The sequence below is a fragment of the Tamandua tetradactyla genome, chromosome X (genome assembly GCF_023851605.1).
Source record: "Tamandua tetradactyla isolate mTamTet1 chromosome X, mTamTet1.pri, whole genome shotgun sequence".
Lineage (NCBI taxonomy): Eukaryota > Metazoa > Chordata > Mammalia > Pilosa > Myrmecophagidae > Tamandua > Tamandua tetradactyla.
The window spans coordinates 126,311,178-126,331,631 of record NC_135353.1 but is presented as its reverse complement, the minus strand read 5'-3'; the positions used below and the strand labels follow the sequence as shown (position 1 = coordinate 126,331,631).

At 33.3% G+C, this 20,454-nt stretch overlaps 1 protein-coding gene across 4 annotated transcripts in view; it reads left to right on the top strand.

The window, feature by feature from the left end:
- The window catches only part of KDM6A (lysine demethylase 6A), a 295,823-nt gene that overhangs the window by 171,775 nt on the left and 103,594 nt on the right, over positions 1 to 20,454 (top strand). For all 4 annotated transcript variants that reach the window (XM_077145579.1, XM_077145578.1, XM_077145577.1 and 1 more), the window contains exons 7-8: positions 10,799 to 10,853; positions 15,615 to 15,649. In XM_077145579.1, the coding sequence (XP_077001694.1) occupies positions 10,799 to 10,853; positions 15,615 to 15,649 (90 nt within the window). The remainder of the gene's footprint in view (positions 1 to 10,798; positions 10,854 to 15,614; positions 15,650 to 20,454) is intronic.

Below are 20,454 nucleotides of genomic sequence, written 5' to 3'. Positions count from 1 at the left end.
TTAAATATCTTATAATGGAAATTTTGTATTTCTCATTAAGTTTCCTGTGCTGTCTATGCCATTACTTTATCTCTCACTGGGCTTTTAATAGCAATAGTGCTTCCCTGCACAACAAAATATTTCTTTTTGAAAGGGTTAGATGTTCTATGTAAAAGCTTAAGTTTTTGTGAATTTGTAACTTTATAATGGTTTCTGTTTTCTAAATATCTCCATTGCAGATTATTTTGATTCTAAAGATTGGGGGTGGGGGGTGGGTGCAGGAGAGAGAATAAATAAAAGAGAGAGGAGGTAAAGAATGGTAAAGAATGACCTTACAGTAGGTTGTAATTTGAACTCACTAATGAGGAACTACTAAAAGATTTTAGAAACTGTGTTTTAAAGAAAAGTGCTTAGGATGCGCCACAGTGGCTGAACAGGCAGAGTTCTCACCTCCCATGTCCGAGACTCAGTTTGATTCCCGGTGCCTGCCCATGTAAAAAAAAAAAAAAGGTGCCTAATTGTTCAAAATTTAAATAGAAATTTATGCAAATACTATTTCTACTTTTTATGGGTTTATAAAGAACCATGCTAATGGTATGAAAGACAGAGATATATAGCCAAAACCCACTAAAACAAATAGATTGTGAAGAATTTAGATCACATAGTGGTCAAAGGTAAGTGTAGTTGAGGAATAGGCCCCAGGGGTATAAGCAATGTGGAGAATAAAGGATGCCTGGAAGTTCCCAGTTATCCCCAGGTTTAGAGCAGCATTTTGCAAAGTACGTACAATGGGATATCAGTGGATTTGAAATGCAAAATAAGTTCAGATAATGCCACCTTGCATATTTTAACTTCCTCTTGGGCATTCACAGTGTTTATGAGCTATCAAACACTCTTAAAATGTCTTACAGCACAAAATAAACTTAATTGGGCATTTTGCAATATGCTTACGGCATACCTATTATGCTGCAGAAGTGGTTTTGGAAACAGCTTGGTAAATGTTGGTCAGAAAATATATTTGAAGGGAAAAAGAAATCATGTAGTTCCACAATTGTTTAAGTGACTATCACTGAATATTAATACACTGATAGTCTGAAATAATTCTGTGGATGCAAAGCTCCATTTTCATGAAGGTGGCAATATTTAAAATCCCCTTTACTCAAGGAAAACAGTGTTGGGCAATGTTCAATGACTGAGTGTTCTTGCTTAATCATGCTTAACAGAAACATCCCTGTATACAACTTTTATTTGTTCGGGTGTAGTTAAATGCTAATAAACCTTCAAGTCAGGTGATTTTAGCAAAGGTGTCTTTGGTAAATGCAGCCTTCTTTTTCTGGGCCTTTCCTCCATTTACTTAAAATGTTTTGATATCATCTGCCATTTCATTTGTATGAACATAGGAAGGATTTTAGGAGTTCTTGATATTTTCCTTCCCTAATGTGAAGGTTTCATTTGATTTTTATCTCATCCTGACATTGGCTTTTTAAGTTTTCTCCAGTATTCTTTGTCTATTTTTAGGAGAATTGTAGGCATCAACATTTTTAGTTGAGGAGTATGTATTTTGTTTATTACTGTAAGTGCTTAGCTTTCAGTGTTAATGAAGGGTAGGAATCAGAAGGAATGATAGCTCTCTCTCTCTCTCTCTCTCTCTCTCTCTCTCTCAGGTGGCCTCCAATTTTCCTAAAGTGGACTGGCTAGTAATTTAGCTTCATCTAGATATGTGTGGAACCAACCTTTCCACTATGTTAAACTATTTCCTAGTGCAACTGGTTGAAATAAAAATATTAACTCATAGCGTGAAGTCCAGCCTACAGTATTGTTAGATTCAGCTATTCTGAGATTTCATCAAGGATTTATTTTCTTTTCTCATGTATGTCGGCTTATTGTAAAGGCTGATTAGTTGCTCTTTTTGATGATATAAGATGGTTGCCATGCGCAATCAAAGTGACATGCTTTCTTTTTCACGTCTCATAGAGAAAGATATTATACAGTAGTGGATTAGGTGCTTGTATTTTGCTGGCATATAGTGAGTGCTCAATAAATGCCTCATTATCATCATCATTGTTGCATGGAGGAGAAAGATCCTTGCTTCTTATTGATCTCTTCAAAAATGAGGAATAACTTTTATAGAAGTCACCAGCACACTTCACTTTGCATTTCATTGGCCATAACGTTCTCTATCAAATGAGATGGAGTTATTCTTACACTAATTATACCCAGTCTTTGAGAAGGTTTAATTCCCCAGATACCCTGTTCCCTTGCTAATTGAGGAGGGGTAAAAATGGGGGCATGTGTAAACAGTATATCCATTATAGATAGGGTCTGTTCTGCTTCATTTCTTTCTGCCCAAAGGAGGAACATAGCATATACAGTAATTTTAGATGGTAAATATTTAAATAAAATAGAGTTTATTTGTAAATAGATTCCTTTTTTGCACCTATACATGAAGTGCATTCCAGGGTCTCCTGTTTGTTTCTATCCCTTTCTCTAAAACTGATACATTCTGTTTTGGTACCATGTAAGCAGCTTTCATGTAAATCAAATCTGGTTTTAAAATTTGACCATACCACAAGTCATGCGATTTTGGGTAAGATGCCAAACACTTCTCATCATCTCTATGTCTGTAGAACTGGAATAACTATACCTACCTCACGAGGTTGTTGTAAAGATTGAGTAATGTATATAATTTATATATATTTATATATAAATATCTGCAGTTTTTTTTTCAGCTCTTCTTTAGTTCTCAGTTTATCTACCATCTAAGAGTCCTCTGATTTGTGGTCACTATAGATATTGTTTGTGAAATCTACTTTCCCATCACAAAATTTGATCTTTGCATTTTTCTCCTTGTGCCCATCCACAGAAATATGAAATTACTCCCCAGCTTACTTTTGGTCATATGATATTGTTTTTCCATTAAATTGACCAGTAAATAGTTCATGTGCTTAGCGAGTAGTGGAAATACCAATTCTTACTTTATGAACTAGTTTAGTATTATTTGAACCAGAGTCCAGTCCACAATGACATTTCTACATGGTATTTTGTTATTCATTCCTGCTTCAGATAATACTCACCGCCCACCCCACCCCCCCATCCCTTGTGGGTTTGGTTGTCTGTTTAACACCATATAATTAATTCAGAATTTTATTTTATTACCTTTTAATGATTTTAATACTTGCTTACATTCATTATATATTTGATGCAGTGTGCTATCAGTTACATCAGTAAAAATACACTAATTTTGGCAAAAAGTTTTTGATAGTCTACCAGAATATGAAAATCAGAGGCATTATAGAAAACCATTTTCTTCATGTGAGGCTAATAAGGTATAATAACACTCACATTCTTCAGTCAGTTAATGCCATTGCATCTATTTAATTTAGTGAAGCTTATATAGAAATTCTACCTAATGTTCACATGTTTATAAAATGCTTGGCTTGTTTAAAATATGTCAACATTAGTACTTTTTTAACTTTTAAAAGTAGAGGAACTAAAGAGGATGGGTTTTCAGTGGAACCTGAGGAGAGTTGGGTGGCATACCAATTAATATAGGTCTCCTTATATTTTGATAGTTGAAAATGACATGTGCTGATTTAGAAGTTAATATGCAAGTAATAGGAAGATGAAGAATACAAGACATTTCGAAAGGAAGGGATCAAACTCAAAGGAGATTTGTATGTTGGTTTGGCATTTTATCACGTGCTTAGTCTTTCTTTTATTTATTAATTTTTTATTTTTATTGGCTATGTATTCACATACCACGTAATCATCCAAAGTATGCAATCAGCGGTTCACAGTATCATCACATAGCTGTGCATTTATCATCACAATCAACTTTTTTTCCCCTTTTTTTGTGAAAAATAACATTATATGCTTAGTCTTTTTTTGAATGGATAGGTAAATAAAATGTAAGAGGCTATAAAATGATAATAATATACCTATTTAAAGAGCAGGTTGGAAATTTTATTTTTTCCGTTCTACATATATAATCAGTAATTCACAGTATCAGCACATAGTTGCATATTGATCATCATGATAATTTCTTAGAACATTTGCATCAATTCAGAAAAAGAAATAAAAAGACAACAGAAAAAGCAATAAAATGAAAACAGAAAAAAAAATTATTATACCATATACCCCTTAAGGCTGGAAAATTTAAAGAAACAAAAAGCTGGTTTTATTTGTCATCTCTTAACGGAATTAAAAAAAAAAATACAAGCTGACAATGTAACTGTGTTCTCCAAATGCTTAGTTTCCCAGTTGCTTCAGCATGTCTCCTCTCCACTATTATACCTGACATGAAACTTTTGATTGAAATAGCAGTTCTGCTTTCTTTTTCCTTACTCTTCTCCAGAAACTACTTTATTTCCACGCATCTGATTAGATCTGATACTGTATCTTTATAGACTAAGGAATTTTATTGTCATTTTTTTTTATGCCAAGATATTAAAGCAGAAGAAATAAGTCAAGGCATGATGGTATGTACCTCCTTTTAGAAAATGCTTTAGGAATCTGCGAAATGCCTCATGTCTTTTATTTTATTAGTGTAGAATGCAAAGAACATTTGTTTGATGTAATTGCATTAAGCTACTGTGCTCTCTATGGATTCTAGAAATACCTGCTGAGAATCTGAATACTAGCTATTAAATTAATTTATCCATGCCTTAAGTTTCTAAAATACTTGTACTATTTCTTTGTTGTGTTTTAATACAACAGTATATTTTTGTTAGTTCAGTTGTCTCAAGATAATGAAAGTTAATATTATTTCTCCATACCCGCTTTGCCCTATTTCCTTCATAGTGTTCAATTGCTTACCTCTTCCAACTAGCATTTTGAAAATTCTACAGTCTTGAGTGGGCTGATTAGAGAGAGGGGGGTGTGGCTCATCCCCTGTGTCTCACCTTTCTTTAGGGAGTTGAAAAAAGTCCCCATCCTTCTACCCCTATGACAGTGAGTTTTAAAACTGTCAATAAGATTTGGTGTTCATCTTGAGATTTTGCCTAAAACATATAACCAAAGAGGGAAAGAAATTCGTCAAGGAAGAATCTATAGAATATTGGCCTATCATAGAAATGGCACTCATGGGGGCTTCATAGGAATTACTTAGAATATAGAGACATTGAGAGAAACCTAATCTTCATTTTTTGGTACATTTTATTTAATTAATTGAGTCTACTCTGGTGTTGGGAGCAATACCACTAATGTTAGGGCCAAGACCAAAAATGAAGCTCATTTTTCATTTCTATCATATTCAGTATTTAAATATCCCATTGAGGCAATTCTTATACCCATTCTTTTTGGGTAGTCAAGCAAATACCAAAAAAATATTAGCACATTATCCTGGTAGTCTGAAGAAAAGAAAAAATATTTATTTTGGTATTTGGATTGTGTATTTCTTATTTTATATTGCTATTGGTTCTTCATGGAATTAGTATTGTCCAATTTTGCTTAGCTTTTTATGGTTGGTAGGGGAATGGATTATGACTGAGAAAATTGTAAACCCCAGTTCATTTCGTTTGATTTAAACCTTCCAGTCACTGGCAGTGGAGGTCTTTTTCACCTAAGTGTAGCATCACTATTTGCTCTGGCAGACTATGGTCATTGTAGGTTTTTTTTTTCCCTTCCAGTTTTCCTCACGTGTGGGCAAAAGTCTTGCTCTTTCATTTTTGCATGACTCATCAACTTGTACTTTGCCTTTACATATTTCCTAGAAATTATTCTCTGCTCTGAGGTGATCTGACTGGCTTATCCAAGCACTTAATAATGCTATCCTCACTTTACTCTCCTTGCCCAATTTTGTTTTTCTGTTTGATATTTATTTCTGCCCTGAGTTCTATTAACATACTTCCAAGTGTAAAGTAGTAGAAACAGTGAGTTCTTTAGCACCTCCAGAATACACATTTGAAAAGAACATGGATGCCCATATATATGCAGCAAAGACTCTCTGATACTGAGGAGTAAGGTGATTCCAGGTGTCCCATGTCGTAGTTTTCTCTCCTCAAATATATTTTCACTACAGAAATAATTTCTAATTGAAAAGCAAGTTTTATTTACCTGTAACTTCTTAAATATGTGGATTATAATCTGTTTTCAAATGCAGCTTTATGAAGCATTCACATCACATTTTTTTTTAAAAAGGTATATTCCAAAATAATATTTTGTGGTGTTATTTGTTACAGTATCCCCTTTCTAAAATGAATATGTTCATCTTGTATTGTATTAGTTGTTTGCGTAAATATCAGTTATTCTGCTGTGAATACAAGTCTTACAGTAGATTGAAAGAATTTGGAAATCAAGATGGCTCATATTCTGATCATTTCTTTGCAGAGATTAGACACACACTAGGTTGAGTTTTGTTGTTTTTAATTTCCAATCAGTTGCATACCTATACTTTTGTAAAATAAGAAAAATGAGGAGTAAGGAGGCAACGTAGAACACAATTGCAGGAAAAAAGATGAGCAAGAACAATAGGATAGGGCAGTGCAATGGTGGCTTAGTGACAGAATTCCTACCTGCCATGCTGGAGACCCGACAGGCTCAATTCCCAGAGCCTGCCCATGAGGAAAAAAAAAAAAGACAAACAGTAGGATAAATGAGTTCTCATAGGAGGGGTGGGTGGATGAATGGAAAGTAAAACATGCTAGGATCTTGAAATCCTAGTTAACTGTCTTAGCATGGGAGAGATTTCCTACTTATTGGCTTGGATTACTTTTTTGTTAACTAAAGTTTAGGACAAAGAAAGCAGCAGCAGGTTTTGGTAGGGTAGGGAGATAAAAAAGGCTCTAAATGTGGAGATAGCTCATTGGGGAGTGGGGGGTAGGGGTATTGAACTGGAAGTACCTGAAGGATATCAATGTGTTGTTGGGAATTGAAAAGAAGAGCTAGAAATAAGATTTGACTATCTTCAATACACAGTGTGTTTTGACTTCCTTTTTATTTGTTGTTAAAGAAATGTTTGGAAGAGACCAGACTGGTAAACTCCAAAGTAGGAGCCACCTCTGTGATTGGAGGTTACCAGGATCCATTAGCCATTAAGAAGTCATTGGTATGCAGTAGTCTATCCTAAGCACAGGTGTAATAACCTTGTATTACAAAGAAAATTAGAAGAACTGAGTTTGAGGGGTTTGAGAGAACCTCAATCAGATCATCTTGACCAGGAATGTGACCCACAAGCTCTACCAAAACTTAACAGTTTCAGTTCTGTATCTTATTTCCAGAGACCAAACCCTAAAGTAGATAATATCACTTCCCTGTCCTCATCTATTTATCATAGAGTGTTAGTTCTAGGAATGAAATCTGTTGGTTTTAAATCATACTTTTAGAAGTGTGACAATCTGTAACAATGAGAAAATAATTTGTCTTTGATTTGCACGAGTACTTGGCACACCTTCCCTTCCCTTGCATAAATGGTCCATTTAAACTCCCTTTTAGAAGGGCTCTGTAAAAATAACTTAACCTGTTTCCTTAGCCTGAAGTAAAACTGTTTTATTTCCCATATCTATATCTTTTTTGGATTTCATCATGGAATGGTCTTTTCTTTGTATTTCCAGAGCACGTTAAACTTTTTTTTTTAACTTCTATTAGAACATTAATTTCAGTCAGCCTTGCATTCAGTTCTGTTGATGCATAACCATAGCAGTGTGCCTGGCATAGAGTAAAAGCTGGTAAAAATTTTCAGTTAAGGTAGTGCGCACATATACCTTTTTACATAGTCTGACACTAGGGTATCTAGGGGCAAATGCACAATTTAAAAATTCAAAGCAATGACATTTAACCCTAACTACATTTGTGGATACTTCTAGCTGGTTCACAGGGTTCTATCCCCTAACCCCAACAATTGAAAAGATTCATGAGATAATCAGAGTATACAGCTAAAAATAAAAAAGGTAAAGGGAAATACAGCCTTGAAACTTGAGTTAATTACATGATTATAGATTAAAATTTCCCCCTTCAAGTAGAAATCAAATTCCATAGGCTGTATAAAGCAAACAAACTGTAAAGTTTTTTTAAAACATTGAATAAGTTAAGGCCTTTAAAACAAAAGGTGACTTTGGTGATAAACGATGCCAACAGAAATTGTAATGAATCAAACCTTGTGTTAGATTGGATCAGAGATGCTCTATGAAAAGAAAATTACTGGAATATTTATAAAAAAATTCTTAGATAAATCTCCTGTTTGGAAATTAATTTTCTGTAGACTGCTTTCTGCCTTAAGGTTTGTATAGTCTTAGAACTACAGAGGCTTATCCTGCATAATAACTGTTTCATACAGTAGTAGCCAGTTTCAATACTGAAATATTTTTCTGAGTGCAGATGTTTCCTAGCTGCTTCAGATGGTTGCAGTGATGGGAGCAGGATATTTTACTATGGTATTTTTATGTTTGGAGGGTAGTTGTCATAATTGACAGTCATTTCTGCTGATTTATGCGTAAATGGGTTTATCTGTTTTGCAGTTGATTTAGAAACTGGAAATGAAGCTATGAGGTCATGTCATCTCTACCCTGTTCTCTCATCTCCCCTTTACTGTGCTGAAAGATGTTGTATCATTGTTTTTCTTTTTGTGGGATTGTTTTGTGTGGCTGTTCTTAGTTTCTTATGAATACTTCGTAATTATTCTGTAAATCTCTTTCATTCTCATCTGCCTGTTTTTGAATGTGTACTCTTTGGCTGAATAATTTTTTTGTATCTTTGCTGTTTGAAAATTTTTGACATTTCATAGTATTGTGGGTTTGAAATAGTGAATCAGTAACTTCATTGCTGCTTTTAAGATTCTTTAATAATTATGTAAAACATGGTCAAGAATTGTTCCAGCCAGGTTTCACTGCAAGATCTTGAGTACTGCTAGATTAAATGTAGACTGGGTTAATTATTATGTATTTCTTTACTCTTCCCTTGTGGGATTTGACTATAATAGTAAAACTAAAATACTGCCATCTTGAAGGCCATTTCCTCTCAGGTGAGTTTGTATCCTTTGATGTCTCATTTAGGAAAGGTCTCTCTTCTCATATCTAAATATTAATATATGCTTGCAGGGTAGATTAAACTTAGAAATGTAAAACAATCTGAAGTATGTGGCTGCTATGCTGCACTTCCTCTAGACACTAGAGGAAAATATTAAATAAAAGGCGCGCTTTGCATTCATAGTCCTCACATTTTAAGATAGTTGTTTTTTGCTGTGGTAGTACACTAGAAGAATGTTTGAAGACTTACGATTTGTTCAGTAGGCCAAGGGAAAATAAAAACAGTTCTTGAAGTGTTCAAATGTTGGATTTTTTTTTTAATTCATTCAACCATGGTGAATAGTTTTTCACTTTTGTTTTGTTGGCCATTGTATCCCTAATGCCTTAGGGTATTATAGGCTCTTAATAAATATTTGTTGAATGGATTAAATAGTTAATATTTAAGGCTAGAGTGATTTTATTAGTAGTTTAGCCATTCAGAAGATGTTACAAGCATTATGTTTTAAGAGTAATACAAATGTAGGCTAGCCTAATTATGCCATGCATATGACAGACGTTCATGTATGAATATACTAGTTACTGTGTTATATCAAATGATGCTCTTTCTAATGTTTCTCTAGTTATAACATTGGGTACCTAACATTAGTTTATTCTTGTTAATTGAAGATTCTAGCTGAGCAAGTTCAGTTTTGTTGATTCTTTGTTGAAATAGAGTACTGAAAGCTTGTTGAAGATTATTTCTTTTGATAAAGTACTTTTGGGCTAACATTTAGAAATTTGTTTTTATGAAAATCAATGATCAGTTTGCTCTGTAGTGATAAAAATACATAATTCATTAGTTGTTCAAATTGTAGATAGGAATAAGCTTATTTTAGCTGATGTTTTTAAAAAGTAGCTTGTACCTTGTTGATTATTTTTAATGCTGAAAATTCGTGGAGGTTCAGAAAACAGTTCAAAGAAATTTACATAACATTTTTTAACTTAAAGATATTATACCAATTCTAGTAATCATTATTTGTCTTCTATAAATTGGTTTATGTACCTACCAGGTTTCATGTTTGTGAACTAGATGTCAGCAATTACTCAGTATTCTTTGATGATACTTTGAGTTCTTAAAAATTAATGAACTATATTGATGTCAACATTTACTTTTTGTGCAGGCTTATATTATACAATTTTAAGTGGATGCTGTGATATATATTTGTAGTTTAATATTGCATAAGAAGTTCTACAAATTCTATAATTACAATTTCATTTCACTTACATTCTAAAAGAAAATTCGATTTCATAGATGAACTTGAACATGGGCTGTTTGATGTCTTTGTAATGTTTCAGTTTTAAAGGGCAGTTTCTAAGTATAATGATTATTGAAGAATTAGTAAAGGTAGATAGGTTTTACTTTTTATACTGCTGCTTACAGTGATTTTTTGGTTCCTAAAGATCACATCTCATTTTGATAAGTGGTGGTGTTCTGGCATTAATACCATTAGTCCACTATTTGCAGTTTTGTAAATAATGAATTGAAATGTGTTTTAAACTGTCCTGTAACTTAATTCTTTCTATGACTTGGAAACTCAAAAGTGAAACTTTTTTCATATAAATAAAAACATATATAGGGTAACTTAATAGAGTTATTTCTTCCCTAAATTCCCCATTCTCAACTGTTTCAAGAAAATAACAGCCTGTCAGTTGTCAGTAATAGATGTTGAAAGTAATTCTACTTGGTTGGCCAATATATTTTATTTGCACAGCATAGTTTCATTGTTAAATGTTAGACCTTAAACACCTTAAAAATATTTTAAGATGCTTTTATATGACTCTAAACTTAGTGCATTAATTTTCTCACTCTCCTTTTACAGCATTTTCAGTTAGCTTTGGTTGACTGTAATCCCTGCACTTTGTCCAATGCTGAAAGTAAGTATTATTACATGTCATGGGTTTCTACATTATTCAGATCATTTCATGGCTAATAATAATAATAATAATGATAAATCCTGTGGAATTTTTTTCTTTTAGAATTATTAAATTTAATTTTATATTCTTTGCTGTGGCTACTTTCTTTAAATGAAACTACCAAGGTTTAGTACTGATCAGTGTATTTGCAAAATAAATGGTGGGAAGATATCACGTGTAGCAATATATTATAGTTTCTAAGAGGAGGTTAGATTTGAAAGAGAATTTAACTCATTTATTAAAGTCTTAATTTGAGCTTTTTCCTTAATTATGTATTCAAGTTATATAAACCATCTAGACTATAGATCCTTAAAATTCCTTTATGGTTGAGAACTGTTTGTCAATTTGAATGATAACTTTTTGGAGACATTTCATAAATGTCAAACTAAATATTTTATTTGGGAAATCCTTGTTTTTTAATACTCTGTTAAATCTTAGTTACAGATCATTATTTTTGAGAGGAAAATGCTTACATATGTAGAATGAGTGCCACAGGTCAGAAAACTTTATGTGAAATTTGAAGAGGACAGTTTGAACTATATGCCTTCAAGTCTACTGTGCCCCTCTTTTTGTTGGTTTTTGAGTAAAGAAATAAGGAGGTAGGGTGATTAAGATCCTGTTTTGCCCAGAACAGAGGAGTTTCCTAGGACATTTCAATGCTAAAAGATTGGTCATTCTAATAGATAGGGCACACACTTTATTTAGAAACTTTTAAGCTATTATAGTTCAGTTGATTTTAGAAGATCTGCGTGATTACTTGATAACCACGATAATGGCCGATGTCTAACAAATGTAGATTACCTCATTTGAGGCAGATATTATTATTCTAAGCATTAGACACTTTATTGTCTTTGTAAAACTTATTTCTCTTTGGATTTTTTATATTATCACTGATTTGTATTTGACACAGACCTTGACTATTCTTTGGAATCCTCCCATATTATTTTGCAATACTGTAAGAATCAAGTGTATGCTGTAGAAAGTAAAATGAGATTTAAAAAAAATACCTTTATGAGATATTTCTATTTTATGGCACAAATAAGTTGTATAATTAAAAAAAAAGTACATTTTAATTTTTTAATAAAATAAATTTTACTGCTTCTGAAGCAATTTAAGGGTTAATTACAGTTCATGGTTTGAAAGGGATCATAGTGATGTGAGATTTTTTACTATATGATTGCCTCTTGGGATAAAATTGTTTCTTCTGGTATTCTAAAAATAATATTAGCTTCTGAATAAAGCTCAATTTCAGTACCTTTTCTGAGAATATTTGTTAAAATTTCTGTCTCTAATTAAAACTTGCCAAGTTGAGCTTTTCCTTAGTTGTGTGATTATGCTCCATTTAAAGAAGATTTTTAAGAATATAAATGTATGGTGTTTTTCACATTACACAAGATGATACTAGATTTAGTAACTCAAGGGGTAGTGAAGCCATTGTCATAAGGCTTCTGGGCCGAAGACTGGAGGAAGTCTGGAATATTATCAGGATGTCAGCTAGCATCTGATCTTTTCTTCCTTGTCACCTTTATTAGAGGAATAAGAAAAAGGGGGAAATGGGTATAGATTTCTCCATCCCTTCCCAATTCTCTTAACCTAGAACCCAGTCTCATTCTCACACTTTAATGAGGTGAAATTTGGACTGGATCTCTCAAGGAGTATAAGAAAAGCCTCCAATCCATGTAGATAAAAGGGATGTTTATATATATATATATATATATATATATATATGTATGTATGTATGTGTGTAGTTTTCACATATATATATGTATGTGTGTAGTTTTTATAATTTTTATTTGTTTATATTATTGTTTTTATTTGCTTGGATTTTCATCTTTGAAAGATATTTTTATTTTGCCTCATGTCTGATTAGTTAACTTGAGCCTACGGAGAGATGAAATCTTTTTTTTTTTTTAGCATATTTTTTATTGTGGAAAATAACATATATACAAAAAAGCAATAAATTTCCAAGTTCATTTTAAACAAGCAGTTATACAACAGATTTTAAAGTTTGATATGGGTTACAGTTCCACAATTTTTCATTTTTTCTTCTAGCTGCTCCAAGACACTAGAAACCAAAAGGAATATCAATATAATGATTCAGCAGTCATATTCTTTTGTTAAATCCTATCTTTTCTATTACACTCTTTCTTTTCTTTTTTGTAAAAAAAAAAAACCACATATACAAAAAAAGCAATAAATTTCAAAGCACATAGCAACGATTAGTTGTAGAACAGATTTCAGAGTTTGGTATGGGTTGCAATTCCACAATTTTAGGTTTTTATTTCTAGTTGATTTAAGGTACTGGAGACTAAAAGAGATATCAGTATGATTCAGCACTCATGCTTATTTGTTGCACACTGCCTTCTTTGTATAACTCTATCATCACCTTTGATCTTTCTCTCCCTCTTTAAGGGTATTCGGCCTATGTCCATTCTAACTTTTTCATGTTGGAAGGGGCTATCGATAATATGAGATAGGGGGATGGAACTAGTTGATGTTCTTCTGGAGAGGCTGGCCCTTCTTCATTTCAGGACTTATCTTGTCCAAGGACCCACCTAGAGGTTATAGGTTCCTGGGAAGTTGCCTTACTGCTTGGGAACTTTGTGAAATCTTACATAGTGCCCTAGATATTTTTTTAGGATTGGCAGGAATGATTTTGGTTGGGGTTTGGCAAGTTATGGTAGTAGCAATGTCTAGCTGAAGCATGTGTAGAAGTGACCTCCAGAGTAGCCTCTTCACTCTATTTGAACTCTCTCAGCCATTGATACCTTATTCGTTACAGTTCTTTTTCCCCTTTTGGTCAGAATAGCATCATTGATACCACGGTGCCAGGGCCAGACTTATCCCTGAAAATCATCTCCCATACCACCAGGGAGACTGTTACTCCTGGATGTCATGTCCCACGTAGAGGGGGTAGGCAATGATTTCACCTGCAGAGTTGGGCTTAGAAAGAGAATTGGAGTACTTATACCAAAAAATTGGTTGATATTAAAGTTCATTATGTGTTTTTGTTTGTTTGTTTTGCTTTTGTGGCAAGAAATTTTTGGTTTAGTTCAGCTATTCCCAGTATGAGTCTAGGGAACCAGCATCAGAATCCCTTGCAGAACTGAATAAAAAGGCAGCTCTCCAGGCCTTCCCTGACGTAGGTTCACTGAATCATAATCTCTCAAGAGCTGGTGTCATGAATCTGTATTTTTAACAAGCCTTCCAGGTGAATCTTAAAATCATAGGAATCAGTGAGTTTGTGGTACACACCCCAATGAGAATTTGATGATAGCTTATAGACCTTCTGTTTAAAATTCCACAGAAACATTTTGTATACAAGTTTGAAAGCTTCTCAAACTCCTTGAAATCTAACTATAAAAACCTAGTAAACAGAACATAAAAAAAGATATTTATCGTTACGGAATGAAAATCATATTATTTAAATAGCTAAAATCTGATTTTTTTTTTACTTTTTATTTTGAAATACTTTAAAACTTACAGAACAGTTACAAAAATAATACAGACTCCATATAGAGACCTCCAACATACCCCTATACCCCATACCCCCAGATCCACCATTATTAACATTTTGCCACATTTGCCATATCATTCCATCTGTCTATCTGCCTATCCATTTTCTGAACATTTGAGTATAGGTTGTATATGTCATGCTCCTTGAAGACTTAATACTGCTGTGTACATTTCCTAAGAACAAGGAATTTCACTTATGTAACCATCTTAAGTGCAGTTATCAAATTTAAGAAATTTAACATTGATATAAAACTTGCAGTGTATATTCAAATATATTCCAATTTTTTCATATGTCCCAATAATGTGCTTTTGAGCCTTTTCTCCTGCCTTATTAGATCCCATCTAGGATCACATGTTACATTTAATTGTCATTGTCTCTTTAGTTGCTCCTTTTTTTTTTAAAGTTGTGGAATATATATATACAACATAAACTTTTCCATCTCAACCACTCCCAAGCATATTATTCAGTGAGATTAATCATTTCACAATGTTATAGTACCCTCACCACCTTCCATTACTAAACTTTTCCCATCTCCCCAAACAGAAACCCTGTACCCATTATGCATTAACTTCTCCTGTCTTGTGCAATCTGCACTCTGCTCTCTGTCTATGACGTTGCATATTCTTAGATATTTTCTTTGTAGTTATTTATCACAGGGCTTAAGTTTAACATCCTAAATCTGGTCACAGTCTCATTTGCTTTGATACCAATTTAATGTCAATAGGATAACAAACTGTGTAGAATCCAGTTTTGATTTCTGATTCACTGTTGCTTTTGTTGAATCATTCATACTCTGGTGATAAAGTTTTAAACAGTAAAGGTCAAGAACTTAAGAAAAAATGCAACAACTCATTTCTTTTAAGTGTTATGACTAGTGTAGTATCTATGACTTCTTTATAAATCTTTATATAAAATATGGTATAAGAAATTTACAATATTATTGTCTTAGTATGTCTTTAATAAATACTGACTTTACTGTATTTTTTACTTGTAGCTCAATTTTTAAATACTGTGTGTTAAAGTAGATGTATATGTTCATGTTCTTTAGTATGTTTATTTGTGTATTTTATTAAACATGAATAAAAGCCATGTTCCTCTTAAAATCTATGTAGTATAGACTGTGCTTATGTTTACATTTTATATTATTCTTAATTTACCCCAAATTCTTCTGTATTGTGATTATTATTTTTTGTCATTCTTTGCAGTTCAATTTCACATTGCCCACCTATATGAAGCCCAGGTAAGTGTTTTACCTTATTCTACTTAAACAGAAACAAAAATTATTATGTGTATTATGCTTTACGTGAAATTAAACAGTCCGGATAATTTAATGTGTTTCTGGCCATTACCTCTTAACATACATTTTATATTTGTACTTCTTAAATCTTGCTTAGTGAAAGAGTTATTACAGGAGAGTTGATACTGTTTGTGCTTTAATTTAATTCTCCAAACACACAGTGCTTGCTGTAAACAAAGAAGTATCATTTAATATTATTGCCTTTAAACTTCAGCCATCTGCAAGATATATGTCAATATTTAACATTTCTCTTATCGTTGATATGAAGTGGCTAGTTTTCCTTCTCAAAATGTTTAGAGTTGTTATTATGCACTGTTTTTTGTTAGTTTCTTTTGCATTTCCTAAGACTGCTATACTTTTAAAACTTTTTGTTTAATTTTAGAATATTTTGCTCTTGTGTATAACAGATTTTTCTTGGTTGTGTGATAAAAGGTATAGCACATAAAAATTCACTTTAGGCAGTGGTGCTGGAAAATCGATGAGACTGAAAAATAGCTGATTAGGGCTTCCCAGTAAGTGAATGTTCCAGATTACATTTTGATTGTGAGACACAACATAAATTTAATAATAGCTTTTCAGGAAAAAAAAAATAATGTACACAATTTTAGAGGTCTATTTTGAGTTTTTGGCCCAATAATTAAGATGCCATGTAAGCTCTTAGCCAAGAGATGTAGGATCCTATAACCTCTTATTGATTTTAACATGGAATGTAGTCAGTTTATGGAATAATTTATGCTGGTTATTCCCAAACCCAGCTATGTAGCAGAGTCATTGAGGAAGCTTTACAAATCAGAGCCGCAGAGCTCTAAAAAAGTTAGCATTAGATTCCTGGACATCTCTTCTATCTCACCCCACCTTCTATCCCTATACGGATGCATACCTTATACTGAATCAGATTTGATACACACTCAGGTTCACTCAACTATTTCAGGAATTTTATTCACCTTGAGAAAATGTATTTGAGAATTACATGTATGTCATGGATCACAGTGTTATCTGTCAATGCTAATCCCAGTCTCTTGCCAAAATCAGCAGAGGCCCCAGGGTGAGAGCAGCTACAGAAGTTCTTCCCTCCTTAGTTTTAGCTCCTTCTGTTCTCAGTACCTTAGGAGCTTTTTGCTTCTTTAAGAATGATGATTTCTGAATTTGATCCAACTTTTCAAGTTCTTGGTGAGAACACTGGTCATCACTAGCTGAAGTGGAAGTATTCTTACCTTTTTTTTTTTTTTTCATGGGCAGGCGCTGGGAATTGAACCCAGGTCTCTGGCATGGCAGGTGAAAATTCTGCCATTGAGCCACTATCACACCACCTTCTCACCTTTATTTTTTTCCTCACCTTTATTTTTAATGACTGTTTTTACTGCATATGGAATTCTGCTTGATAATTCTGTTTTATTTCACCTCTCCAATGTTTGCATTCCATTGTCTGCTGGCTTCCATTTTATCTAATGAGAGATTGCCAGTTTCTCCTATTATTTAATCCTGTGAAAATAATGTGAGGATAGAGCCCTGCCCCATTTATTCTTTCATTTGATAAATTTTAATACCCATTCAGGTTAAACAAAACTCATGGCAAGTAGAATACATAAGTAGATGATAACAAGATGTCAGTGTAAGTATATATATGACAGGATTGAAAATCTCTACTCTGTGTTTATAATGAGAATTTTCACTTTCATGTGAAAAGTTAAAAGCAAAAAGGCCTGCCTGCCTATCTATAGCAAGTTACTATTTATATTAGCAGATTTATGCTAACAGACCTTTTTTTGTGAATATTGGTTTAAAACATTTAGATTAGTCACATATGGCTAGTGGCTACTTGGCCAGGTAACCGAATAGTTCAAGAGCAGTTTATCTGTGGGAAGAAATATTCTCTAATAAACGAGGAAAGAAATCAATGATTTTATAACTCCTAAAGAAATAATGGCTCGAAGTAATGCCCATCAGTAACTGCTTACATCATATAAGAGCTCCTAATGGAAAGACCCAGTACCACCTATAGAAGTATTCTTGCGAAAAAAGTTATAATATTTGAAAGACAGATCAGACCTCTTTTTCTAAGTACCAATTAAAGTAGAGAGGACACAGCAATATGCTATACAACCCCACTGGTATACAATAAGCAAAATCTGTATTGGAGTTAGTTTATGCAACAGACAACCCAGTTAAGTAAATTTTCATAGAGGAAAAAAGAGGAAGGAGGGGAAATCCTATAGATCAAAAGATACGTACAAGATTTTACAACCAAATTCAGTTTTTGGACCCGCTTTGGATCCTAAGTCAGACCAATTATAAAAATACATTTACGAGAAAATTGGGATATTTCAGTGTTGACTGTAAGTTTAGTATCAGGTAATTATTGACATGTTTTTTAAGTATGATAGTGATAGTAGGAGTATGTTCTTTTAAAGTTCCTAGGTTTTGAAATATTTACTTAAAACATGTATGGGTTAAATGATATGGCATATAGGGTTTGCTTCAAAATAATGGCAGAGGGGGTAGTTCATGGTAGAATTCTCACTTGTCAATGCAGGAGACCCAGGTTTGATTCCTGGTCCATGCACTTACCAAAAACCAGACAAACAAGCAAAACAAATAAAAATTCAACAAATGGTGCTGCAATAACAGGATCCTCATATAGAAACATAATGAAATGTGACCCCGCCATACAACATACAAAAATAATAATTATAATAATGGGGAAGTGTGGGAGGGGTTGCTGAAATAAGAGCATGACTTAGTAATTGTTGAAATAGGATGATAAATATTTGGGAGTTCTGTATTTTTTTATATGTTTGAAATTTTCCATAATTGAATAAAACTTGAAAAGTGATGAAATACCTTTGTAGCTAGAATCTTTAAGGAAGACCTCTCTGAGTTGGAGTTGTTTAGGCTGAGTCCTGAATGGAGAGGTGCCAGTACAATCTATTGGGCCTGAAGCTTTGTGTGTCTGTTGCAGGAATCATTCTAATAAACACGTGTTAGTAAGTCCAGTGGCTTTGTGGGATTAAAGTTACAATGTTTGAAAGATGAAAAGAAGCCTTTGAGAGAGATGTTTATTTGGTGCAAAATTTGTATTTTGGGTAGTGCATTTCCTAATTTAACTTTTATGGTCAGTTTAGTTGAATACCATGACTACAAGGAATCTTGAATAGGGACTGAGATTTTGTTGGTTTGTCCAGGTCAGTGTGATGCCCCGATAAATCCTAGAGTGATTTGAGTAGTGAATAAAGATGTATTTGCAAAGTACCCTTGGGCGAATGGGGAGAAAGGAGAAAATATTCAACTTCCCCATTTGGAGAATTTCTAATACTCTCACAAACAGTGGGGACAACCAAATCAATAGGCCGAGCCCTCAATCTTGGGGTTTGTTCCTATGAAACTTAACCCTGCAAAGGATAGGCTAAACTTACTTAAAATTAGGCCAAAGAGTCACTCCCAGAGAACCTCTTTTGTTACTCAGAAGTGGCCTCTCTCAGCCAACACGGCAAGCAAACTCACTGCCCTCCCCCTCTCTACGTGGGACATGACTCCCAGGGGTGTAAACCTCCCTGGCAACATGGGACAGAAATCCTAGAATGAGCTGGGGCTCAGCATGAAGGTATTGAGAAAACCTTCTCAACCAAAAGGGGAAAGAGAGAAATGAGACAGAATAAAGTGTCCGTGGCTGAGAGATTTCAAGCAGAGTTGAGAGGTTATCCTGAAGGTTATTCTTATGTACTATTTATATATATATATATATATATATATATACACACACACACACACACACACACACACACATACCCTTTTTAGTTTAAGGTGTATTAGAGAGGCTAGAGGGAAGTGCCTGTAACTGTAGAGCTATATTCCGGTATCCATGTTTCTTTAAGATGATTGTATAATGATATAGGTTTTGCAAAGTGACTGTGTGATTGTGAAAACCTTGTGTCTGATGCTCCTTTTATCTATGGTATGGACAGATGAGTAAAAAATACGGATAAAAATAAATAATAGGGGGAACAAATGTTAAAATAAATTGAGTAGATTGAAATATTAGTGATCAGTGAAAGGGAGTGGTAAGGGGTATAGAAAAAAAATATGGGGAACAAAGGTTAAAATATATTGTGTTAGTAAAATATGTTGTGTTAGTTAATTTTTTTTTTAATAAAAAAAATATATATATATTGGGCAGATAGAAATACTAGTCAATGAGAGGGAGGGGTAAGGGGTATGGTATGTATGAGTTTTTTCTTTTTGTTTCTTTTTCTGGAGTGATGCAAATGTTCTAAGAAATGATCATGGTGATGAAGATACAATTATATGTTGATATTGTGAGCCATTGATTCTACACCAAGTATGGAATGTTTGTATGTTAAGAATGTTCATGTTTGTATTTTGTCTTGTCAGTAAAAATATCAAAAAAATAAATTAGAGTCATATTGTTAGAACATTTCTAAATAAAGAAAATTTTGGTTTTCTGTATAATGATATATGATGTCCAAAAAAATTATCAATTATTCTTGGCTATTTAATTTACCCTTCCCATTTTATTAGCTGGAACCTCCAGAATCATTTTCTCAAATGGAAATAATAGTGTTTACCGGCCTTTTCTTTAATTTAATGAAAAAACTAGAGTTTTTTCACCAGTAATATGAGAATTGCCTTGATTTTGATTAAGTTGTCCTCTTCATATATCAGTATTTCTCTCCATTGCACCAAGTTCTTTTTGGAAGTGGTTGCTAAATGATGTGAGATAGGTGCTGGAA